This window comes from Macaca nemestrina, chromosome 7 (genome assembly GCF_043159975.1).
Source record: "Macaca nemestrina isolate mMacNem1 chromosome 7, mMacNem.hap1, whole genome shotgun sequence".
NCBI lineage: Eukaryota > Metazoa > Chordata > Mammalia > Primates > Cercopithecidae > Macaca > Macaca nemestrina.
In genome coordinates this window covers 57,076,622-57,103,506 of record NC_092131.1, presented here as the reverse complement: position 1 = coordinate 57,103,506, position 26,885 = coordinate 57,076,622, and the positions used below count along the sequence as shown (strand labels likewise).

The following is a 26,885-nucleotide window of genomic DNA, read 5'->3' as shown; positions in this document are numbered from 1 at the left end:
ATCCAAAATCTGAAACTTTTTAGTACTCATGTGACACAGCCAAGTGGAAAATTCTACCCCTGACCTCATGTGACAGGTCATAATCAACACAGAGTCAAAACTTTGTTTCATGCACAAAATTACTAAAAATATTGTACAAAATTGCTTCAGACTGTGTGCATAATGTGTATAATGTGTATATGAAACATAAATGGATTTTGTGTTTATCCTTGGGTCTCATCCTCAAGATATCTCATTATATATGCAAATATTCCAAAATCTGAAAACATCTGAATTCTGAAACACTACTGGTCCCAAGCATTTTGGATAAGGCATACTCAACCTGTACCAACGGAAATTTATAGGTGGTAGAATTAGGAACCAGCTTTTATTTTATTCTTGGTACTTTTTATGTTACTCGTATATTTTTTCTAATGACATGTATCATTGTAAAAGTTATGAAGTCATTATTCTAAAACATAATAAATAGCACTATGGAATCCACCTCTAATAAACTGTAACATTTATTGAGCCAGGAAAGTTTTAAGGTCCTAGAAATAAAATGATTAATTATGCACAGTCCTTGACTTGAAGAAGTTCAAATTAGTAGGCAAAGGGGGGGTATAAACAAGGCTATAAATACAATGTGATGATTTTTAAAAAAAAATTAACTTAAGCTAAATATACAGTATTTTGAGAACCTGGGTGATCAGGTAATTCTTAACCTAAGCCCTAAAAGATGAGTAGGAATGTGTCAGAATTGACACACAGGGTCAGAATATTCCCTGCAAGCAACGGATGCCGTGCAAGGCATGGAGGTGGGAAGGAACAGGGTCAATAGTCCTGCACAGCTGGGGCCTATTGTTGGGGCAAAATCATGGAAGATGCATCAGGGGACTGGTAACCACATCAATGAAGAACTTAGGTAACATGACTAAGATTCTGTCCTTCTCTTATAGGTGATCCAAAGTCTTTCAAGAGTTTTAAGCAGGGAACAGATATCTCAAAGCTGCAGAGTGAAGAAAGGTGCAGGCTTCCTGGAAGAGAAACTAATGTTTGGACTAGGGCTATGGCCAAGTTGAGAAGAATGAATTTGTTATTGTAATTACAATACAAAAGGATTTATCAGCTCACTCTTAAAAACAAACAAACAAAAACATGATCCTGAGAGCTCCCTTTTACCCAACAAATCTAGTCAACTTTTTGCCCCGTGCTAACTGCGTATATATTGTCAGTTACTGCAGATGATTATTTCCCAGTAAAATTAGCTTTGGTCCTTACTGAAGACAGGAAGATGAATTTCAAGCCCCTGCAGCCTGGGTTTAGGTTGGCAGTATGGTCCCAGACTTGGAAGAATTCTTACTTTGACCCTGACATAGAATAACTTTTTGCTTTTGGGTTAGAGATTTCTCTGAAATGTACTGAGGCCACAATGTTTTCCACAAAGGAATAATAACATATACCATTAGGTTCCTAAAAATGCTTCAGCAAAATCCATGTAATCATCTTCCTTTCTGAGGGATTATGATTTAACAGCAGGTGGACATCTGGTATTAAGGACTATTCATGTCCTAGTCCCCCCAAGATCCTTGTTTTCTGCCATCTTTGTAAAGCAGAGTGCTAATTTTATTGCTTCTGAGAAAACTTTAAAAAAATCATTACAGCTTCATGAAAAGGATTTTACCCATAGAGAAGTTTAGAGTTACGTATATTTTAAACAACTAAGAATCAATAGCAGTTACCTGAGATCCAGTTCCAAGTTGTGTGTGTGTGTGTGTGTGTGTGTGTGTGTGTGTGTGTGTGTGTTGAAACGGAGTTTCACTGTCACCCAGGCCGGAGTGCAGTGGTGCAGTCTTGGCTCACTACAATCTCTGTCTCCTAGGCTCAAGCGATTTTCCTGCATGTTGGCCAGGCTGGTCTTGAACTTCTGACCTCAAATGATCTGCCCGCCTCAGTCTCCCAAAGTGCTGGGATTACAGGCATGAGTCATTGCACCCAGCCCCAAGTGTTTTTTCTTAACCAAGCTATATTTATAATAAAATTAGAATAATTGAATTGACGACAAGAAAAAGATACAAAAGAAAAAGATACAAGTCAGTGGCAGGAGAAACAGGTGTTTGTTCATGGGACTACCCCAGGGTATCTGACTCCATCCAGCATCAGGGCAGAGGACCAGAAAGGGCCTAGTCAGTGAGAGAAGAGGCGAGGCAGGAAATCTTCACTGTCTTCTGACTTTGCAGATAAACTTTCTATCTGGAAAGGAAGTAGTGCTTCACCAGTGATTTACTTCATCTCTTATATCCAGGTTTTGTTTCAAAATACATCTCTAGAACTTCCCCGTTAGTGATAGGGTCACTAATCAAGGGCAAAATATAAATTCTGATTTCATGAACTATACAGATTTGCTTTCCTTACTTGGTTGGGAGGGGAAATCTAGACAATTCAGGAAGAAATATGGAGCTTCTTCTGCACATGGAAAAACATTGATATTAAATGTGTTTTATAGGTTACTGAACAGGCTCTTGTGAAATAAGCTGCTCCTGTTGCCACTAAGAAAGCAACCTTGATCACTCACATTGTCATTGGGATAGAGGACCCGGGAGATGTTCTCGGCCAGGTTTCGGTCCAGCACAGCCTGAATGTAGTCTCCAACATTAACTAGGGGAAAGTTAGAGAAACAATAAATAGAGAAACCAGCCATTGTTGGAAACCTCTTGATCTCACTGGCTCTGTGCTGTGTGTCATGTGGGATTCCTAAAATTCCTAAAAATCCCAAAGGATTTCAACACACCATCATGCTGGACTTCACATGAGAATTGCTTGAAAAATGCCCTCCCTACTTCCTCCATACAACACCTGCTTAGTCACTGAAGTTCAGATCAGAAACTCAAGGCTTTTTTGTTTGTTTGTTTCAAGCTCAATTTGGTTCTAACTAGCAATCAAAAAGATTAAGCACACGCATAAAGAAACCAAGATCTGTGCTGTACTCACAGTCTCTGAGGTTAAAGTCATTCGGTGCCCGAGCAGACCAGAGGCGCATGGTGTTGACAGTGTTGTTCATGTAGCCGGGCACTGGGGTGTCATATGGCAGAGCCAGGACCACCTGTAGGATTAAACAGAAACAGCTGCTCATTGTTTCCCAAGTGTGATGACATAGGTTGAACATGGGGCTGAGAGACTGCAATGGAATTCTATTCCTGGCTCCATCACCAACTCAAATTGTGTGAGGCCTAAATGGAGAAGAGGGTCCCAGGGCTGCAAAGGGTATTAGAGGAACATGTGGTTCCTCCCCCACCTGGTACAATCTAGTGACTGGAACTATCCACACTGATGGTCCTTTATAATGTTTCTATGTTGACTCTCCATGTGTCCTTGCCCTGATATAAATGCAGTGGAATGGAATGATATGGTATTGGTATTCAAAAAAGTTTATCTTTCATGTTTCATATCAAGCCATTGCTCTAATAATAATAAAATATGATATGCAAACAAAGTGACAATGTGAATCTGTACCCACCAAAAAATAGCACTTAGAATACATTTTGCATAGGTTTTTCAGTGATCTGATTTCAAATATGATGAAAATCAATGGAATAGGAAATTTATGAAGCTATAACATCTCATATAATATTTAAAATGCTGTGCTAGATTTTTAAAGTTGCATAAGGAGTTATTTTAGTGATTCCTATAGTGATCTGCCAAATCAACTGATAATTAGCTGAGTTGAGTCTAAGAGGCAAGTTTTGGAAAATCTAGCTTGATCTTTGTGACAGTCACCGAAATAGAGAAGAGGAAGATGAAGTATGTTTCACAGTGCATCGAAAATTCATGTGAGAAATGATTCATTTTTATTCCCTGCCTCATCAGAGTCAAGCTTGAAGGAAGGAGAATGACAGAATAATTGAACTGGAGGATGCTGGATCTTATTTAGTGCAACCCACTTATTTTGGACATGAGGGAGCTGAAGCTGAGAGAGAAGTGACTTGTCCAAGGTCACAGTCATGGCAGCATTGAAACCTAAACACGCATCTCTTTAATTTGGTCTGCCAAATTGTGAATGAATGAAGCATTCTAGTCCATATCAATCACATATATTCAGTCATGCTTTCATGATCACCGTGACCTCAAAGTAATAAATTATCCCCATTTAAATATCTTTCATTAATATATAAAGTCTCTGGACTTTTAAAGCAAGTTGTAATCAATCAGGGAAAGTCATTTGCAGGCTGAGATTGAGTCTTGGTTCAAACAAGAGTTTGACCCTTCTGACCCTTGAAGCATAATTAAGGCAGCCCAGGAAGTGCACAGCTTAGATCTTCTTTCAGAGAACCTCAAAGAGAACTTGCTCCCTCAGAGCTCACACCAAGGCTGTGCTCTCTGGGATGCTCCATGTGGCTGGGACACTAGGGCCGGGACTTCTCTAATGGGCAATCTTTAGTCTCAGGCTCCATCAGCCTGGCCACTTGCTCAGAGTGGCACTGTGGTCTGAGGCTCTCCATGAGAATCCTCTTTCTTTGCACTTCACTTTTCACAGGTGGCACACCCGTGTCACAGTCTGAAGACTTCCTCGTCCTGCTCCGTCTCCTCTTTATCTTTCATAGCCTTCCCCCCAGTATGTCACTTGCACTTCTTCTCTCTGGTGTCTGTTTCCTAGAGGACCTAAACTGACACATGACTGTGTCATTTGACTTTATTGGAAGCCATCCCATGCATGCACAGAGCACATGTGGCCTCATGCTCTGAGCTCACTGGGTACCAGTTTGGGATTAATTCATGTGATTACTTCAATCTATGAAGCTAAGTTGCATGACTTGGGCCAGCTCACTTATATTACCTCTGCCCCCTAACCTTGCCTCTGTGGGCCCAGAAACACACACTCTCTCTAATTGAATTTCTCGATACTTTATGAAAATATCTAGAGGTGCTTTGTAAATACACGTTAGCTCAGCAGTGGGACCCACAGTGTAAATAAAATGCTTCCAGGATTGATTGTGTAAACTGCATACTTTTATTTTTATTTTATTTTATTTTATTTTTTTGAGATGGAGTCTCATTTTGTCGCCCAGGCTGGAGTGCAGTGACATGATCTTGGTTCACTGCAACCTCCGCCTCCTGGGTTCAAGCGATTCTCCTGCCTCAGCCTCCCAAGTAGCTGGGACTACAGGCATAGGCCACCACGCCTGGCTAATTTTTGTATTTTTAGTAGAGATAGGGTTTCACCATGTTGGCCAGGCTGGTCTTGAACTCCTGACCTCAGGTGACCTGCCCGCCTCGGCCTCCCAAAGTGCTGGGATTACAGGTGTGATCCACTGCGCCCAGCCAGGAATGACATTTAAAATTATTCAATTTTGCTATCAACACCTTAATATAAAACCAAAGAGGTAAGCACGTTGGTTACTATAGAACTGACAATTTTCTGGTGCCAAAAAAAAAACCACCAAAAAACAAAAAACAAACAAACAAACAATGATTTTCTGACAAAGTTGATTGCAAAATGACCCTTGTAAAAGTCACTCCTCTCTTGGTCTCAGCTCCCTTGTCTCGAAAATGAGTGGGTTGCACTAAGAGAAGTAGAAGATTTATTTACAAAAACATATTCTATTACTCAATACACAACATGCCCTATACTCAATATCACACTGTATGCTACATAGTCAATGTATTATCTGCTGAACTAAATACTATACAAAATGCTGGCTATGCGAGCACTCTGAATACCTGAGTGTCAATCCACTTGGTCCCAGTATTGGTGTGTTCTACTTTTCCATAGAAGTGCACAGGCAGCATGAATTCTGGGCGGGACTTCTCCCAAGGGTTTCCATATCTGAGCCAATCATCTGCTTCTTCTACCTGCAAAAGGATACAGTATTGCTTAGAATTTATTTGTGAGGAAATGTGAACCTAGCCCTTCAATTATATTAAGTTTAAAACATCTTTAACTGAAACAACTTATGAATACTGAGTACTCTTTTATAATTGTTTTATAGCCTACAATTAACAATAATAATACTTGTTAATACAGCTCTAAATATTTTATATGTATGACTGCATTTAATCCTCACATTATATCAACATATAGGAGGGAACTATGATTCCTCTTTTAAAGATGAGGAATTGTAACTGCTCAAGGTCAAACAGTAAACGGTACAGATAAGTTCTCAAGGTCAAACAGTAAATGACAGAGATAAGATCTGCGCTTAGGTCTCTGTGTTCCACAGCCTGTGTCTTAACATCTGTGAATCCAATTGTCCAGCTTCAGCTAAAGACAGAGGCCTTCCGGGGATGTTTACCATTGGATACCTGGGCCTGTCGAGTCCTACACAATGGGTTCAGTCAAGATTCTTGTGGCTCGAATATACAGAATCAGTTAGAAAATGCTACTTACAGAACACTCTTTTAATCAAGCTTATTGATACAGGTACAGAACATTATTGCATTACGTAGTCTTTGCTTATATTAATCCTTATGTAATTTTGATTTGATAATGAACTATAGATTATAGTTTATTTTGAAAATAACATATTCTAAGAAGTAATGAACTTATTTTATTGACAATTTCAATATTTTCCTAGGTATTTATGTCAATGTATAACAAAATATCTCTTATATACAATTTTAAACTATGGTTTCTATTTAGGATATCCTGGATATCAAATACATTTTCATTTGCAACAAACAAACAAACACATCAAAATAAGAACACCACCACCACCAAACACATTGGAGGGGGATGTATTTTTAAAGTAAATTATTAACCTTTAAAATATTACACATACAGTTGTGGATTGCTTAACGACAGGGATACATTCTGAAAAATGTGTTGTTAGGCAATGTTGTCATTGTGCAAACATCACAGAGTGCACTTATACAAACGCAGATGGTGTTGCCTACTACACACCTGAGCTATATGGTATGGCCTCCTGCTCCTAGACTACAAACCTGTACAGCACGTTACTGTACTGAATACTGTAGGCAATGGTAACACGATGGTAAGTGTTTGTGTATCTAAACACATCCAAACATAGAAATGGTACAGTAAAAATTCAGTATAAGACATAAGAAATGGTACACCTGTAGGAGGCAGCTCCATTACCATCTTACGGGACCACCATTGCATATGTGCTCTATTGTTGACTGAAATGTCGTTATGTGGTGCATGACTATACGTTAAAAAATGCAATTGTGTTCTGGCCAGAAGGGGGTTAAAAAAAAGCAGCTTTGTCAATGAGATCATCTCCAAGATGGTTATTTTACCTATTTGATTCCTCATATCCACCTCTTAGAAAACTCAGCTGTAGTTTTAAAAGATATTGCTTAAGAATTAAACACAATGTTGGACATCTCATGATCACCTAAACACGAGTGTAATGCCTGTTTCAGGAACAGTGTGAAGAGACAAAAATAAACACTAAAGATTATTGTCAACAGCTAGACAAATGAATACACGTTCACTTATTCAAACTTTGATAATGACTTTTTATCAAGAAAGCTGGTAAGCTTCCCACTAATATTAACTACCAGCGTCATGATGAATGGAAATGGGACTCATAGCAACAACATCTTTAGTTAGGAGAGCTAGGAGTTAGCCACTGGAGGAAGGAGGAGGTATCAGATGCAAGATGAAGCCTAGGGAAGGCTGGAGAGAGACCTGAGCTCATCAGAAAGTCACATCTTCTTAAAATTTTAATAAAGAAACAATTGAGGTTTGCCAATTGACAAGAAGCTTGTTAAAGAGTCCATTAACTTGGCCAGGTGTGGTGGCAACTCCTGTAATCGCAGCACTTTGGGAGGCCAAGGTGGGCGCATCATGAGGTCAGGAGTTTGAGACCAGCTTGGCCAACATGGTGAAACCCTGTCTCTACTAAAAATACAAAAATTAGCTGGACATGGTGGCAGGCACCTGTAATCCTAGCTACTCAGGAGGCTGAGGCAGGAGAATCACTTGAACCCGGGAGGCAGAGGTTGCAGTGAGCAGAGATTGTGCCACCGCACTCCAGCCTGGGCTACAGAGCGAGATTCCATCTCAAAAAAAAAAAAAAAAAAAAAAAAAAAAAGTCCATTAGCACAAGCTTCATAACTAGAAACGCTATAATAAGTAAAATGATAACATCAACAAAGAATCAAAACACCCTGACTTACAAAATACTTTGTGCTGCACTTAGGCAAGGGCCAATTTTGGGTTTTAAAATACTGAGCAATGTGAACACTGCTTCCTGTAACAGGAAAGAACCATAGGCCTGTGTGCCTTGTTTCAGCACACAGGGCTGTTGTAAAACCCATCTGAAAGCATTATATGAAATAGGAGGACGATGAGGCAGAAACAGTTTTCCTCTGAAAACTCATGACCAAGGGAGAACTGATGACATTTTTTTTTTTTTTTGCTGAGAAATGCAGCAGGATCATATACTCTCCTGCCCCCAAGAAGCCTGAAGTGCTCAGATAAGAGAGGATGGGCTCTGAACTTCCTCCTGTGGGTTCACTCCTTGACTCCTGTGGAAGTCAGAGGTTGCATTTACTCTTTCTATTTTTATTTTTATTTTTTTGAGACACAGTTTTGCTCTGTCACCCAGGCTGGAGTCCAGTGGCACAATCTTGGCTCGCTGCAACCTCTGCCTCCCAGATTCAAGTGATTCTCCTGCCTCATCCTCCCAAGTAGCTGGGATTACAGGTGCCCACCACCACACACAGCTAATTTTTGTATTTTTAGTAGAGATGGGGTTTCACCATGTTGGCCAGGCTGATCTTGAACTCCTGACCTCAAGTGATCCGCCTGCCTCAGCCTCCCAAAGTGCTGGGATTACAGGCGTGAGACACTGCGCCCGGCCACATGACATTCTTAATGCCATCAAATATTGGTTGAATTATTTTCCTGCCAAATAATGATTGGTTTTAGCTTTATGGGGCTAACAACTTGGAGACTTTTTTTTCTTGCTGTTCTTTATTGTGAATCTCTCACTGATTCAGTAAAGAATCGGTGAATAATTATATCAATTTTATAAGATTTGTATATAAGGTAGATTGAGAAACAAATGTTTCATAACAATAAGTTGATCTGAGGAGATCTGAGGAGAAGGAGAGAACTATCCCTTGCTGCCTCCACTAAATCCACAGAAGCTGCCATATGGTGATAAACCTTCTCTCTACCTTGCTTTCTTCCAATGAATTGACAAATTGATCTGTAAATTTAGGTTTCCATGTAGCCAGTGATCCCCAAAATGCACTAACATGCTAATCATATGAAGGGGTAGAGGTGGGGGGCCAAGATGGGAGAACTTTCATCTACATCCAAGTGAGCTGTCAGAGCTGTTTCATCCCAGAGGCTGCACAGGGCTGAAGAAAGCAAGTGCCGATCTGTGGAGTAAAAGAGCCAACCTGGGTGCAGGTGGCAGATGGACTAGGCATTTTTTTAGAAGAATGACTCAATGGAACCTGTCCCAGCCAGCAGGGATGGAGAGGTCAGCCCAGGAGACTCTGTTGACCGAATTCTAAGAAATGCTCTTCACCTGTGGGATATAGAGTCCACAAAGAACCAGTGAACAGACATCAGGAAAGCCCATGAACTTGGCTTTCTGATGTTATAAATAGCTGATAAATGTTTCTGTGGCACACCAAGAATTCCACAATGATAATTAGAAGCTTTGCTGAGTAACGTGAATCGTGCATGACTGGCTATCACGAACTAGGTGTGGGTTCTAAGAGGCAAGAGAAGGGCTGCAGAAGCCACCTGGATCCAGCTCCGAGATACATACTGTGAGCGCCTTTCCACCTAGGGCTTTGGTGTGATTGTGAAACTTCTGTGAGGTTGTTACAATCGTCTTTCTCCCCACTTCCTCCTCAGGGCCAGCAATTTTCATAGAGGACTATTACTGCACTCCCCATGAGAGTAGATGGTAAATATAGAATTTTAGCAATACAATTATTTTCCTCAGGGGGTTCATGATGAACACTCTACGACTGCAAATCTTCCTTGAAGAGACTCAAAAATTAAAAGCCCATCAACCTTTAAAAATCTTCCCAGCATGTGGAATTTTCATTAGTCTTCTTCAAATCTGCCTTTGTAAGAACAGTGTTACGTATGAGTGGGGGCATGACTGTACTCTGAAGAGGCCTGCTGCTTTCTTGACAGATGCTTTTTGTTTTTTATGGAAATAATTTCTTTTTTATGGTATGATATATTTTATGTTTGACAGTTAAAATCCCATTCCAGTAAACAATGGAGGTGCTAAGTAAAATCACATACTCTCCTGATTCAATTTCAAGTCATAATGAAAGAAGAAATGATGGTTGATAAGATTAGCTTTGGATTTTATTTTATGTTATTTTATTTGTTTATTTTTTTGAGACAGGGTCTCACTCACTCGCCCAGACAGGAGTGCAGTGGCACTATCTCAGCTCACTGCAACCTCCGCCTCCCAGGCTCAAGCGATTCTCCTGCCTCAGCCCCCAAGTAGCTGGGATTACAGGCGTGCGCCACTATCTCATGGCTAATTTTTGTATTTTTAGTAGAGACGGGAGTTTCACCATGTTGACCAGGCTGGTCTTGAACTCCTGACTTCAAATGATCCACCCACCTCGGCCTCCCAAAATGTTGGGATTACAGGCGTGAGCCACTGCACCTGGCCAGCTTTGCAATATTTTGAATGAGCAAAACCTATTTGGTCTTTCTTTATTTTTCTTTTTAAAGAACACTGGAATACACGCTTTCTTGGTCTGATAGGAGAGAAAGATAGTTTCCTGGAATAAAGATCATTTAAAAAGAGCAAAGGTAGGTGTGATAATAGTGGTCCTTCATAAAATGTAAGGGGAAAATATACCTGAGACAAAAAAATATTGAGATTTCTTTCCTGAGCTTCTTTTAAATCTTCCATCGGACAGTAGTTAAGAGATAAGAAATGAGATCCTTGGAGATTCTGGAGTATAGTGAGTAGCACACAGTATCCTTTTCAAAGGCTAAAATTAGATACCATGTGTTGTTTGGTTAGATTGTGTCAAAGTTTTGGTTGTCCTGGAAATGCCTGCTAAACTAGGCTCTCAGCATGGAACTCTAGGTTACTCCATTGGGGAGAGGAACAACTTGTTTCATTTTTATAACTTTTAATGATTACAAAATACACATTACTTATAGAATATAAAACATGTAGAAGAGTAAATAGAAGATAGTACATATATTTCTTACAGAAAATGGATATGTAGAAGAGTACATAGAAGACAGTAGAAGTTGCCCGTCTTCCAGAGATAACTTCTGTTGAAGCTTTGATGTATTTTTTTCTAGCACTTTTCCTTTATCTTTCTGGCCTCTTCTGGATAGCTGAGGTTATATCACCCTTACAACTCTATATCCTCTACTTATAGCTAACACAAATGATTTCCTATTTTGTTAAAATTAATCAAAACTATAATATGAATGGCTTCACTAATATTTTATTATAGAATACCACAATTTATTAAAGTGTCCTCCTTTTCTTAGGCAAAATTAGCATTTTATTGTGTGCTTACTAATATTAGCATTTTATTGTGTGCCAGATATTTTACATGTTTTTATAATAATTCTGTAGAGTTTGTATCTCCATTTTGTCATTGAGAAAACTGAGGTTCAGGGAAGTTTGGTAACCTAATTGAGGCAGCATACCTTATAAAAGTAATCAGGTCTTCTAAGTTGATATTAGGTCTCAAATGAGAAATTGGGACCCAGGCTTCTCTTCTATAAGATGCTGCCTCTCAGCTTTTATTTGTTTGCGGGTAGCTAAAGATAAACAGCAATGGTCCTTAGCAAAATGTGGAAGTTTGTCTTCTACTCTATCCCCAGTATTCTCCTGAGCCTTTTTCCTTGGCATATTCTCTCATCAAACCAAATTTTTTAGTTCTTCCCTTCCTTGGCTCACAAAGAATCCAAATACTGAGGGAGGGAAAGAGGGCAGTGGTGACACTAAACTCATCCTCATTGGGCCATCTTCCTTTCTCCTGGCATCAGCCTAGGTCTCTGCATCCAGTCCCTGAGCGTTCTCTTGTTGGACTCATCTCATAAGTGTGGGAAAGGCTCAGAGAGCTCAGGGTTTTTGGAAACTGAAGATATATATTTCTGTCAATGGTGTATATATGAGACAAAAATAGGGAGAGAGAAAGCCTAAATTACACTTAGTATCAGCAAAAACTGTCCACACTAGGGCAATTGTAGACTCAAACAATTACTAGAGATTAAAAAAAAAAAAGTACCTAACAATCTGGTTTTCTTATATAAAGTAAAAGTAGTGTCATTTGGATAGATTTGTACAAATTTCTATGGAGCAATGTAATTATACATCTTAAATGCGTGCCAGATTTATTTGCTATAACAGTTAACAACACTGTCTGATTTCATCTTATAAAAAAATCAGGACACTTGGCTTGTATCTTGTAACCTTGGCATGTTAAGGAAGGCAAGACTCTGAGTGTAGAAGAGAATACTGAATGTGGTCCTGGGAATCTGGGGATATGGACATGTATCTGCCAGCAGTGTGATCTGAGTAACTTTACTTCCTCAGAGACTCAGTGTTGTCACCTACAAAATGGCATCGTGCTTCCTACCATCAAGGGTTCTTGGCTGAGATCATGAGTCAAAGATGTGCCCTCCATAAGTTCACACGTTTTAGTGGTCCACATTCAGGCAGTCAGTGATAAATATTTCAGAGCACCCTGTGAGTCAGCCACTGCACTCAGTGCCATGGATCTGGTGATGAGTGATACTGGAAGGTTCTCTGTTCTTGGGAAACTTACATCCTGAAGCAGGAAGATGGATAGATAGAACTCACTGATACCAACCAAATGCCAGAGAAATTAGTACAGCTCTATGTTAAAGGTCCATATATTATAAATCATCCAGAACACCATGAAAGAGAAGTACCTTAATAACAAAATTTAAAAAGATAGCTCACACACCTGCCATCCATCTCGGATCTTCTGATTGAAAATCCCGTATTCATACCGAATGCCATATCCATAGGCTGCAAGTCCCAGGGTTGCCATGGAATCCAAGAAGCAGGCTACATTCAACAGAGCACAGGCAAAAGATAGAGTCACTAAGCTGAGTCAAAATTTCCAGTCTTTCCCTAAAACACATGGTAGCCACAAAACATTGCTATATGAAGAACCACATTTGTATTCTAAAGCAGAGATACTACTGCACAATGGGTATTGATTTTTTAAAAAATAACTCATTTCTAATTATAAAATTAATACCATACAAAAGTTAGAAAATGTAAAAAATGTATAAAGAAGAAAATGTCATCTATAACCTCACCATCTAGAAATAACTACTGTGTACATTTTGTTTGAGAACAGATAAGGAAGCCAGCCTGCACGAGATAATGTCGATTATTGTTCCCACACTGCCTTTTCTAAGGGAAGCTCTCTCTATCCTCCCCTAAGACTCACCCCATTGGAAAAGACAGTCCCAGGAGAGTATAACTTACATATGTCCCATTCCCTTCCAGCACCTGACTGACAAGATATTCTGTGGCCAGCTCTGTTTCTTCCGGGCTTATGGAATTCTACTGTTGTTCAGATATTAGGTGATCATATGCTTCAGGGAGGCTGAACCAGGAAGTGAATCTTGCTTGATTGTTCTAATCTACTAAGCCAATCATAGCAATTGTATTTCCTTCTCCATGAGCATACAATGACATTCAATCAGATGAGAGGTGCTAGAAAGTCTGTTGGGTATAGAATTCTGGGAAATATTTTCCCTGCTGCCATTATCTTTTTTCCATGAGGGGAAAGACAAAAGGACCAGAGATGTGGAGTCCTGCCGTACTCCTGCTGCTGAACAAACCAGTCTTGGCATGGCCTAACCTCTGGAGTTCTTGTTATGTGATAACACATGTCCTTGTTTACTGAACCATTTTTGCTGGATTTTTTGTTATTTGATGACAGGGCATCTGATCCAGAACAGTGAACCAACAGGCTGGGTAAGGATCTGTCTTGTGGTTGGGTGAGAACTAAGGCGTTACACTAATCAGATTGTCCCTCCCAGGAATTTAAGCTGAGAAATGTACAGAGAATGAGGAAGTGTACAGTAGGAATTAAAACTGACAAGAATATTGAAAGCTGTAGATCAAACAGAAAGGGACTGAATGAGGTTGGTGGTACAGCCCTTAAAACAGAGATCCACAAACACAAATGGTCTAGGCTTTCAAGTTTTTCTAACATTGCCAGTCCCTATGCTCACATACGGCCTGGCTCTGCTCCCATTCCTGTTCTCTTTGAGCTGTGGCTCTTCAGCTTTTCCTGAGTCGTGATCAGATTATCCTTAGAGGGGGTCCCAACTTAGATGAGATCATCTAATGAGAATTCTCAGCTTCATCAGCCTCTTCACTCTGACTTTATCAGTCAACTTAAGGAGCGATGCCATGAATGTTGGGCACAGAGTTAACCTAGCCAACGAAGACTGAGGGCTCGGGCTTCACATAAAAGGTAGGCAGGCTGGTTCTTATTCTTAGATGTGCATTTCATCAGCACTGCTGGCCTTCCTGCAGCCCCATAGAAAGCCTACTAAATTGTCAGATAATTCACTTCACGGGAAGGTGGCAAGTATCCCACAGGCATTGTTTCATTTTGTTTTGCACATTATTAATGGCAATATTAAAGCACACTGTGACTAATGTACTAAGGATGAAAAAAAATGAAACAGATGCAAATGGATTTCTAGTAATTTGAGTGTATGCAAAATCAGAAGATTTTTGAACAATTTCTAAAAGAGAGGAGATAATTATTTTTCATAGAATACAATCTGATACATGTGTGGTAGTACATTTTTATTATTAAATTTAAATTTCACAGATAATACATTAATGCATCTTCTTAAAAATATTAAGTTACAGACAAAAAAATTTATTATGCCAGCATCCCCTTTGATCCCTATCCCAGTTCTGCACTCCTCCCTACAGGAGGTCATAGGGAACAGTTTAGTATTTAGAATTCCAGACCTTTTATTCTACATATTCACATTATATACCTATGTGCACACACACATATACACACCCATGCACACACATATATGTCTGGAATATATATCTTCCAGATATTTTTCCTACATATTTACACACACACACACACACACATTCACAGAAAATATTTAATTTTTAAAAAACATAAATGGTATCACACTGTATGGCTTTAATGCAATTTGATTTCTCTTTTAATTTGGATATCTATCTAGGAAAGTACATCTAGGTCAATTTTGTTCTTCAACAATCGGTGTAGTACTTTTATAAACTATACTGTAACAATTATTTTCCCCACATGTCTTCTTACGTGTGTTCTTCTTTAGGGTAGATATCAAGTAGAAGTACTAGGTTATAGAGATGGGTATTTTCTAAATTAATGGAGCTGGTATTATATTTTTAGTGCTTTCCTATATATTTGCTGAAAAATTATTCCCTGAAAAAAGCAAAGAACTCAAATTGTATCTATACTCAAAAAGGACATTAATTAAAAACCATACCAATAATATTAGTGTATCATTGCCCACTAGTCAATCAAGCAGTCAAGTGCACAAGGCAAGACAATGGTTGACCAACCGGGGTCATGCCTCTGACCTGGAGTCTACCACTGAAAAAATAAAATAAAATAAAACAACGGCAACTTAACTCAGGTCATGCCACACAAGGATGTGAGTTGAGAATCTTTGAACAAATAACAGTGAAGTAAAAGGTGCTACTTTTGACCTAGATGTACTTTCCTGGATAGATCTCCAAATTAAAAAAGAAATCACATTGTATTAAAGCCATACAGTGTGATTATGTTTCTTAAAAATTAAATGTTTTCTGTGAATATATATATATGTGTGTGTGTGTGTGTGTGTGTGTAAATATGTAGAAAAAAGGTCTGGAAGATATATATTCCAGACGTTTATGCTTGTGTGTGTGTGTGTGTGTACAAATGTATATAATGTGCATGAATATGTAGAAAAAAAGGTCTGGAATTCTAAATACTAAACTGTTCCCTAGGACCCCCTATAGGGAGGAGTGCAGAACTGGGGTAGTGATCAAAGTGGACGCTAGCATAATAAATTTTTTAGTCTGTCAACATTTAACATACCCTTAAGTGCATAGGAAGGATCTGGTTAACTGAGTTTTAAGCAGTGTCTCTTTTGTTCAAGTTCCCGTCTCTACTATTTGTGTAGAATTGATCAAACCAAAGTGCGAACTCAAGAACAAATACATCTACAACCAGGTCATACCTTGCACTTCTTCTAGGAAGCCTGTCTGGTTCTTCCAGGCATGGTGATGCATGGCATCTTAGATGTCTTCAATCGGCCAGACAATATAACACACTCACAATGTCACTTACCAGCAAGTCTCCCAAGACCACCATTGCCAAGTCCAGCATCTTCTTCAATTTCTTCTAACTCTTCTATATCCAGTCCAAGCTGGTAATGCAGGGAAAACAGTATTGGAAGCAGATACAAATTCAGGCCATTCAGAGGGACAGCCATTTCCTACAGCTCTGGGTAAAGGTTTTCAGGTTTAGCTGTGTACTTAAACTAGCGTCAGCTCCCTTGAAGGTTGTTCTGGCATCAGATACTGACTGCAGAGGCAAACTGTATGAGACGGTGCAGCTGCAGCATGGAGGAGAGTGTAGGCTCTAAAAGTCCATTATTGACTCTGTTACTTCCTATATGACCCCGGGCAAGCTACTAACTCTATGCCTCAATTTTCCTATTTAAAAAAAGTGGAGGCTAACAGTACCTACCTCATTGATGATTGCTGTGAATTAAATAACATTATACAAACAAAGCATTTGGAACTATTCTGGGGCAGATATCCCTCAATAAATGTTAGCTATTATCATTGAAAACATTTTTTTTCTGTGTGTGTACAGTAGGGTTAAAACCTCAGAAACAGTCCAGTACCAAGCTGATATTAGTTGGACTGAGGGGTTTTGAAAATGACCAAAAGGCCTGAGGTCAGACGTTCCTGAATGGACTAAAGTTCATCTTTTCATGACCACAGCATATTTACTCAGTAGGGTCAAAAGTTGTTAACTCAAAACCAGCTATTGAGTCACTGCCCTGGAGACCTGGGGCCTGACAGCAGGCAGGGAAACTGCAGTCCTGCAATCCAGCTGGATGGGGTAAAATCCTTTACTTTTCCCTGGGGTAGATAACAGGCTGTGGGAAGTCAAGCAGCATCTGTGAATTTGGACATGGATGGGACTGATTGCCAGCCAGCTCCCTGCCCCAAAGTGCTGGGGATCACACAGCAGAGTCCACAGCGCCACTGTGCACTCGGGACAGCGCTCTGCAGCCCTGGAGATCACACTGCATTGCTCATTTTACAATGAAAGAATTGTTGGTCAGGCAAATGACTTGTTCTATGCTTACTAGATGCAAATCTAGCCCAGGCATGGCTAAAGGTGGTCTGTTGTGAAACAACTGGGTTCTTATCTGAAAGTTAGGCAACCCATGAAACCGGCTATTTTTTTAAATGGAAAAATAATTTGCACATTTAAAAACATATGTGGAAGACGTACCAATGCTTGAAGTTGTGCCCCAGTTTCCATGGAGCCACCTATTTGGATCCCTACCTTTATACCAAAAGTTACTTTCTCACATAGGTCTTGACAACTGTATCTTACGAGTTCAACCATGGTTATGCTTCTGTTCAGTGTTAAAGGGGCTTTCAAATTTGCTCTCTGCAGATTAGAGCTTACTAGGTTCCTCATGTAAGCCAACTGCTGGTGCTAACACTCAGCATTTTTAAATTCTAAAAATGTAAGTCTACAGTGTGATACAGGCCGGCACGGTGGCTCACGCTTGTAATTCCAGCATTTTGGGAGGCCAAGGCAGGTGGATCACCTGAGGTCAGGAGTTCGAGACCAGCTTGGCCAAAATGGCGAAACCCCATCTTTACTAAAAATACAAAAATGAGCTGGGCATGGTTGTGCATGCCTGTAATCCCAGCTACTCAGGAGGCTGAGGCTGGGAGGTGGAGGTTGCAGGAAGCCGAGATTGTGCCACTGCATTCCAGCCTGCGTAACAGAATGAGACTCTGTCTCAAAAAAAAAAAAAAAGTATGATACAAATTTTGAGCAAGTAGACATGGATCACGTCACCCCGCCTGGCTATAGGCTACTCCAAGGGAGGGATGTTATTTTCAGCTGATATTAGGGGAAGGAGAGGGAAGGGACATGGAGAGGACCTGCAGGGGTTCCTTCCCAGGAAATACTCCACCTAACCACATACGTGTGGGTTAGGTATGACCTGGTTGTAGATGTGTTTGTTCTTGAGCGAAGGACACATGAGGGGACAATCCTATGGCAAAGGAAAGGAACAGGTTGAACAGTCTCTCATTTAGAATTTGTCTTTGCAAATACACATTTCTCCTTTCAACCACATTAAAAAAGTTAAGGACTACCTGTTTTGGGTGTGACGGTGCCTGAAGCTCAGGAAAGAAAAAGTTAAATATATTCATGAAAACAACTTAGTACATTAGGGTTAATACTTCAAGCTCCTCCTTTAAGGAGGAAGTGTGTTTTACCTCTCATTAAGCAACAGAGAAAGTATGACAACAGAATTTTTAAAGCTGATCATTTTCACAAATTGCCTTGATACATGAATAACAAAGTTTGATCATTTCTTAAAAATGAGATAGAAGCCCAAAGTAAAGCTTGTGATTCTGATAGCAGAAGACTCAAGTACTTTTAAAAGGCTTGTTCAGACATTAATTTCTGAAATGTAATTTGTGGTGAATGCTGTCAAAGACTTTGATTGCAAAAGAAAATTCTCATGAGTCATAATGAGTTCTCTAACTTCTTTTTCTGGTTGTTCCTCTTAAATGAGAGATGACCAGTGATGTATATTTCTAAAAGTTTGTAATAGCCACATCTATAGAGGTGATTTTTCACTCTTATTTCACTTTATTTTTCTGTTTAATGTCCCCAAGTTTCCTGAAGTGCACATGAAATTTAAAGAGACAGGATGAGAGAAATCTAGGAACAATGTACCTGGTAAATGGCTTCATCACAGGCATTTTGCAGACCGAGGTTGATCATGGTGTTCTGTAATGTTCGGCCCATGTAAAATTCCAGAGAGAGGTAATAAACCCTCTGAAATAAAGAAAAGAAAGATAATGTTTCTTCTAAGAGATCAACCTTACTTAACATAAAAACACAAGGTCATGTGTTAGGTCACCAATAATAAACAAATAGGCAGGACTATGTCACCACAGGTTCAAATGAGACTCCTGTCAGAGGTGTTTGAGCCAAAGCGACTCCATTTTGAATAGGAGCTGGGTAAAATAAGGCTGAGACCTACTGGGCTGCATTCTCAGAAGGTCTGACATTCTAAGTCACAGGATGAAATAGGAGGTCCGCACAAGATACAGATCACAAAAACCTTGCTGATAAAAGGTTTTCTTTGCCTCCTTTTTAATGATTCAAAATTAGCATGGACTTAAGATATTTAAAAATATTTCAAAATCTTTTCTTTTCTTTTTTAAAGACAAAGTCTTGCTCTGTCACCAGGCTAAAGTTCAATGGTCCAATATCGGCTCACTGCAATGTCCACCTCCTGGGTTCAAGCGATTCTCCTGCCTCAGCCTCCGGAGGAGCTGGGACTACAGGCATGCGCCACCATGCCCGGCTAATTTTTGTATTTTTAGTAGAGATGGAATTTCTACTAAGGCCAGGATGGTCTCCATCTTTGACCTCGTGATCTGCCCGCCTTGGCCTCCCAAAGTGCTGGGATTACAGGCGTGAGCCACAGCACTCGGCCTCAAAGTCTTTCTTAAAGACTTCTTTCTTGGTAAAGAAGACAGCCAAAACCCACCAAAACCAAGATGGCAACGATAGTGACCTCTGATTATCCTCACTACTCATTATACACTAATTATAATGCATTAGCATGCTTAAAAAAACACTCCTACCAGTGCCATGACAGTTTACAAATGCCAAGGCAATGTCAGGAAGTTACCCCACGCAATCTAAAAGGGGGAGAAACCCTCAGTTCCGGGAATTGCCCACCCTTTTCCCAGAAAATTTATGACTAATCCACCCCTTGTTTAGCATATAAACAATAAATAACCATAAAAATAGCCAATCAGCAGCCCTCAGGGCTACCCTGCCTAAGGAAGAGGCATTCTTTATTCCTTTCCTTAATTTTTTTTTTTTTTTTTGAGATAGGGTTTCACTCTTGTCACCCAGGCTGGAGTGCAATGGCACTATCTCAGCTCACTGCAACCTCTGCCTCCCGGGTTCAAGTGATTCTCCTGCCTCAGCCTCCCAAATAGCCAGGATTACAGGCATGTGCCGCCACGCCCGGCTAATGTTTTATATTTTTAGTAGAGATGGGGGTTTCTCCCTGTTGGTCAGGCTGGTCTCGAACTCGTTACCTCAGGTGATCCGCCCACCTCAGCCTCCCTAAGTGCTGGGATTACAGGCGTGAGCCACTGTGCCTGGCCCCTTTACTTTCTTAATAAACTTGCTTTCAGTTTACTCTATGGATTTGCCTCAAATTCTTGTGTGAGATACAAGAACCCTCTCTTGGGGTCTGGGATGGTGACTCCTTTCCGGTAACACTCCTATAAAGATATATGAAGGTCTAAATAAAAGTGTTACTGACACCAGGTTTTGACAAAGCACTATTTTTGGCAAAGTAATTCAGTATCTTTTACCCTCAGGGAGAAAAAAAGCAAACTCATCTAACTAACTAGATTCAACGTTTTGTGTTTTCCCCCTCCTGTTCATGAGCCTCATGAATAAAGCATAGGTTTTGGACAAACAGAAGTCAGACTGCCATAGCTCACCATTCATTAATAAAATATTTATTGGGCACCTCAGTGGGTTCTGGTAAGGTGGGTTGGCCATGACTACCTCAAGTCATCCAAGAAACACAAAGATTAACTCCCACACACCCCATGGCTAGAAAATATTCCTCCTTGACTGATTACTGCAAGAAATTTTACAATTTATTTATTTATTTATTTATTTATTTATTTATTTAGACAGAGTCTCCCTCTGTTGCCCAGGCTGGAGTGCAGTGGCATGATCTTGGCTCACTGCAACCTCTCTCTCCCAGGTTCAAGCAATTCTCCCTGCCTCAGCCTCCTGAGTAGCTGGGACTACAGGCAGCTGCCACCATGCCCAGCTAATTTTTGTATTTTTAGTAGAAATGGGATTTTGTCATGCTGGCCAGGCTGGTCTTGAACTCCCGACCTCAGGTAATCTGCCTGCCTCGGCCTCCCAAAGTGCTGGGATTACAGGCGAAAGTCAAGCGCCCGGCCTACAATTAATTTTAGAATCAAATTTTTCTATAAGATCTATTTACTGGCAAATTCCTTATGTACAAGAAGATACCTAAGGTTTACTGGTGTTTGTTCTTATTGAAATTGGAAATTTCTCTATTGACTTAGACATTATTTGCTTTTGACATGGTAAAAGTCAGGCAAATACCATCAGATTTGAAGGTGAGAGGTACAACGGTCAGACCTGCTGAAAACTTTCTTTATATACAAGCACAGTTTACTAATTAAAAAAATAAAATAGAACCAGTGAGTAACTTCATGGTCTCCTTTTACAATATCTTACTCTCCATATCATTTATCCTCTGCTTCTCTACTAGACACAAAACAAAACGGCAAAAATCTGTAAATGCACCAATATAGTTACCTCAAATTTTAGGGATTGCCCCATTTCTGTAAGATAAGAAGTAAAAAAAGAAAAAAACAGAATTTGACCCATTAAAAAAAATTGTGAACAGAATTCAGTATAATAAAGGCCTATTATCATATTTAACACACTAGTTACACATAAATATTTAAAACAAAATATTATTTGAAAATGTCAACTTGGAAATTTCATTCTTTCCCATTTTCCTTTTATGAACAATTGAATTCTAAATTTCACAACAAATAGTCAATATCCATGTCCTAACGGGCCATCTAACACTGCTTTTCAGAACACATCATCTTCGTTTTCATCCAAGCTGTTTGAATGTCTATAATGCTGTTACTAGAACCCTCACCAGCTATTAGATGCCTTCAAATGATTGGATGAAAGTACATTTCTGGGGCAGACATAGGCAATGGCTGGTGCTCTAGTACATGATGACTGCTGTCACAGGAAATAGTATTTTAAGCCACAAATACCCATTTGCATAATATTACCCAGTTAAAAAAAATCCTTCCCTGTGTGTATTTTCATTATCTCTATAACCATGATGTTTTGCCTTTTTCTTTTAAATAATCTATAAAAAGCTTGTTTATATAGTATATGTTCCACACTTGCAACTGTGAGGTCATACCCCCAGGAATAAGGACTACATCTGTATTAAGTTTCTTTGCCTCCCTTTTAATGATTCCACATTAGTACCAAGTTATCTTAAAAATACTTCAAAGTCTTTCTTGAGAAATATGTGGTTGCTCAAAATAAGGCAAATGAGAAAATACTTCCTTGCATGACAGGCTTTATAAGGAAGGAATGTACGGTGATTCCCTGTTTTCTCATAAATAACTTTTTGGAGGTAATCTCTCCTTATATTTGGGAATACATAAGACCTTAAAAAATAGATCTTTGCCATCCTCTTAATTAATGGTCTCTAAACATTTGTTACATATGCCTAATAGTAAAATATATGAGCATCTCCAATATACCTTATAAATTACAAGCATGTACTATGATTACTAGTATTTTATGTAAAAGTGGGTATTTTCAAAAGCCTTGTAAAATAAAATAAAGAAGATATAACAAATATTTTTAAAATATGTTTTATTTTTATCCCCAGCATTAGTCAGAGGGCCTGGGTACTTCTGGGAAGACCTCTGGAACACCGGTCAATAAACTTGAGACTTGCAGGTCAGGCAAGAGTTGACATAGAAATGTGGTAGGAAAGACACTGCAAGTGAGTTGGGGGCCCCGCAGTGGGGATTGGTTTGTTGCGAGAGCAAGGTGGGTACAGAGGGTAATGGAAGATAACAAGGGAAGAACAGGCCCACCTGGACGGAGAAGGGCTTTTGAATACTTGCTTAAGGACTATGGCAGGCAAGAGGAGCCAATGAGAACTGAGCAGGGGGCAAGATGTGTTGCTTCAGGAAGCTTAAGCAAACTACAACGCACAAAATGAGATGGGATGGTATACTCCAATGCCTTCAGGAACTAGGCAGAGAAAATAAATGTGTAACTGAGGTCACATAAAGCAAAGAAGAGTACCGGGCTAAGAAAAGGAGTGTGCAAGTCCTACCCATAGGTGCTAAAAATTAAACTCCTGAAAAACGTCTTGGCCAACAAAATATGTCTGCTATCCTTATTCAGCCTCAGGCTGCCAGTTTTACCTCTTCTAGAAAGGAAAATAACCACGTAGAAGTCTGCTACAACAAATGGGTAGCTAGAGCCTCACCAAGGCAGGAAGAGAGAAGGGAGGAGAGCAGGTCATTCAGGGGAACCTACAGAAATCAACAGAAATTGGCAAACAGTTGAACGCCAAAAAGTGAGACTAAAGTTCGTGTCTGGATTGTCAAGATGGCAATGGCATTAAAATAAAAAACACAGAGGCCAGGCGTGGTGGCTCACGCCTGTAATCCCAGCACTTTGGGAGGTCGAGGTGGCCAGATCACGAGGTCAGGAATTCGAGACCAGCCTGGCCAACATGCTGGAATCCTGTCTCTACTAAAAATACAAAAATTAGCTGGGCATGGTGGCGCACACCTGTAATCCCAGCTACTCGGAGGCTGAGGCCGGAGAATCGCTCGAACCCGAGAGGCGGAGGTTGCAGTGAGCTGAGATTGCACCATTGCACTCCAGCCTCGGTGACAGAGAGAGACTCCACCTGAAAACAAAACAAAACAAAACAAAACACAGAAGATGGGGCAGGATTGGGAGAAATAATGGTTTGAGTTTTTAACATGCTGAGTTTGAGGAAATAGGAAGATATCTAAGTATGTTCACTAAACACTTAGAAATGTACGCATAGAGTTTGAAAAGGAATTCAAACTTGGGATCCATATTTGGGATTCATCTGCACAGTTATTAGAGAGCAAGGGAGGTGGGAAAGGAGCACACACCTACTGGCTCTAATTTATGAGGGGAGGAACCATCCTGTTTAGACAGACGACTGTGATGGAGTAGATATTTGATGAACACGTGTGGAATGAAACATGTTCATTGTTGTATCCCCAGTGTACCACTATCAGAATACCTGGTTTATACACATCAGAATTCCTGGCTTATATCTGCACTCACGTAGAAAAGGAGAGCCCAGTGAAGAAACTAGCCAGAGAACCAGGAAAACCATAAAGCACAGCATAAGCCAGTGAAGGAAAAACATACAAGACTCTCTGGTGCTCTACGATGCTAAATGCTACAGAGGCGTGAGTGTGTGTTTCTAATATATGCTCAGTGTCCCACCCTTCCGCTTAAAATTGTTAAAAATAATTTTTAATGAGAGGCGCAGTATAGTGTACTTAGTAGCATTCCCTTTGTGTAAATAATTTTTTTTTTTTTTTGAGACGGAATCTCGCTCTGTCGCCAGGGCTGGAGTGCAGTGGCCGGATCTCAGCTCACTGCAAGCTCCGCCTGCCGGGTTTACGCCACTCTCCTGCCTCAGCCTCCCGAGTAGCTGGGACTACAGGCGCCCGCCACCACGCCTGGCTAGTTTTTTGTATATTTTAGTAGAGACGGAGTTTCACCGTGTTAGCCAGGATGGTCTCAATCTCCTGACCTCGTGATCCGCCCGTCTCGGCCTCCCAAAGTGCTGGGATTACAGGCTTGAGCCACCGCGCCCGGCCTGTGTAAATAAATTTTTAAAAGATAGTGGCTGGGTGCGGTGGCTCACACCTGTAATCCCAGCACTTTGGGAGGCCAAGGCTGGAGGATCACTTGAAGCCAGGAGTTTGAGAGCAGCTTGGCCAACATGGTGAAACCTCCTCTCTACTAAAAATACAAACTTAGCCAGGTGTAGTGGCAGGGGCCTGTAATCCCATCTACTCAAGAGGCTGAGGCAGGAGAATCACTTCAACCCTGGAGGCTAAGGATGCAGTGAGCCAAGATGGCGTCACTGCCCTCCAGCCTGAGCGACAGAGCGAGACTCTGTCTCAAACAAGACAAAACAAAACAACAAAACAGTAAATATATGTATACATAAAGTGTTTTCTAAGGTGCATTTAAATTTTTAAGGATACATTTTAGCAGTTGCTACCTTGGTGGAGGCCTAGGTCTTTGGGGTGAAGAAGAGTTACTTTCCATTTGAAAGCTGTTACAGCTGCGATTTCTTACTATGAGAATTTACATTCATTTCCTTTCTTAAAAATTCTTACGGGGTTTCTTGGGCATTGGGATTATAGTCCATTTTTTTTTCACACCTTTACATATTTAAAAAGTTCTAATAAACGTTTATATATATTTCTCACTGCCCCTGGGATGTATCCCAATATTTTATTCTTTCCAATATGTCTCCACCTGGCTTCTCCAGTTTCCTCTCCCAATACAGACTCACACCCGCCCTCACTCCAGCCTGCACACAATCCCTTTCCCTGCCATGTCCTCCCCAGCCCTTCCCAACTGCCTCTCGCCCTCTTCGCAAACTGTCAGGCAGAGAGTTTGTCCTTCTGTAGGTCCAAAATCACCCTAGGGAGGTCTCTGCTCCCGTCCCCACGCCGTGGATGGAAGTGGTCCCTGACCAGCCTTCCTCAGCAGCTCTGGGGGCAGGCCTCGGGGGTGGAGGGGCTAAGGGTGGGGGGAGTGTGTGTCTTCGGGGAGTACGAGTCCAGGGCACTGCCTGGCCCTGGGCCTTCTTCGCGCAGTACTCACGGAAGTGCGGGAGCTCGGAACCCGACTCACAAGAATGGGTGGGCGGAGCTCTGCGCTTGGAGCGGGACCCTGCCCCTCCTCTGCCCCACACTTAAGCAGCCACTCCGAGAGGCCTGAAACTTACGACCTTTTCCCAGTTCGGTATTTGTCTCCCCTCCCTAAACACCAAGCTCCAGCAAGGCAGGACTTTTGTCCCTTTTGTTTAGGGCTGAGTGTGCAGGGCAGAGAACAGTGTCCCGCACACAGGACAAGAGGCGCCCGTCACCTCTTGATTAAATGCTGAGAGTCAAACTTCCAAAAGTTTGTGAAGGGACAGGCAAGAGGGGCCTGGGCTTCTGCCCACCTGGCGGTTTCTAGGGGCGGACCGCACAGTGTTTGGGCGGGGCGCTGGCGGTGGCACCTCGGGGACATGAGTGCGGCGTCGGTGGGGAGGCCGAATCTGTCCCCCAGGCTGCCCGCCCACAGCCTAGACACGTCTCCTCTGGACTTTCGGGCAAGGACCGGGTGCAAGGGACCGCTCTGAGGGGTCCTCCACCTCGTCGCTCCCGACCGCGACCGCAGACTCCGAGTCCGGGCTGGATCCCGGCCCGTCCGCCCGCCCCCGGGTACCTTGGGACACTTGTCGTAGTAGTGCTGCTGCGTGCGGATCCAGCGCCCCACCAGGTGGTCGCGCACAGTGTGCGCCAGCGCGAAGTAGTAGTCGCGGGGGGTGGCCACGTTGCGGTCCTTGACCAGCGTGAAGTGCAGGTGCCGGTTGAAGCCCTTCTTCAGCTCTGCCACGTTCTCCACGCCCACGATGCCGCGGATGCTGATCTGCCGCCGCTTCTCCTGGTCAGTCAGGGGCTTCGCCATGGCTGGGGCGGCGGGCAGCGCAGAAAGCTGGATGTGCGGCCGGAGGCGCGCGGCTGCCGGGCAGGGGTGGAGTCGGCCCTGCAGCGCCTGCAGCTTTCAAGGCGCACGAAAGTTTGGGGCCCGCCCCCTCGGGCGGTGCTGCACTCCCTTGGCGTCCTGGCTCCCGATCCAGGCCGGAGGGCAGAGGAAGTGCCCGGCCCCTCCTGGGGCTTTGGCGCCGCGGGTGGGCTCGGGGGTGGGAGCCGAGGTCCAAGCGCCGGCGAGACCCCTGCCAGCCC

General features: G+C 41.5%; 1 protein-coding gene across 1 annotated transcript in view; it reads right to left on the bottom strand.

The window, feature by feature from the left end:
- The window catches only part of LOC105481834 (glycogen phosphorylase L), a 41,807-nt gene extending 15,133 nt beyond the window's left edge, over window positions 1-26,674 (bottom strand). Inside the window, exons 1-7 of the mRNA XM_011741599.3 lie at window positions 26,365-26,674; window positions 18,961-19,062; window positions 16,306-16,384; window positions 12,895-12,998; window positions 5,698-5,829; window positions 2,971-3,082; window positions 2,555-2,637 (exon numbers count right to left, since the gene is read on the bottom strand). Coding sequence (XP_011739901.2) covers window positions 2,555-2,637; window positions 2,971-3,082; window positions 5,698-5,829; window positions 12,895-12,998; window positions 16,306-16,384; window positions 18,961-19,062; window positions 26,365-26,607 — 855 coding nt within the window. The 5' untranslated portion in view covers window positions 26,608-26,674. The remainder of the gene's footprint in view (window positions 1-2,554; window positions 2,638-2,970; window positions 3,083-5,697; window positions 5,830-12,894; window positions 12,999-16,305; window positions 16,385-18,960; window positions 19,063-26,364) is intronic.
- Window positions 26,675-26,885: the final 211 nt, after the last annotated feature.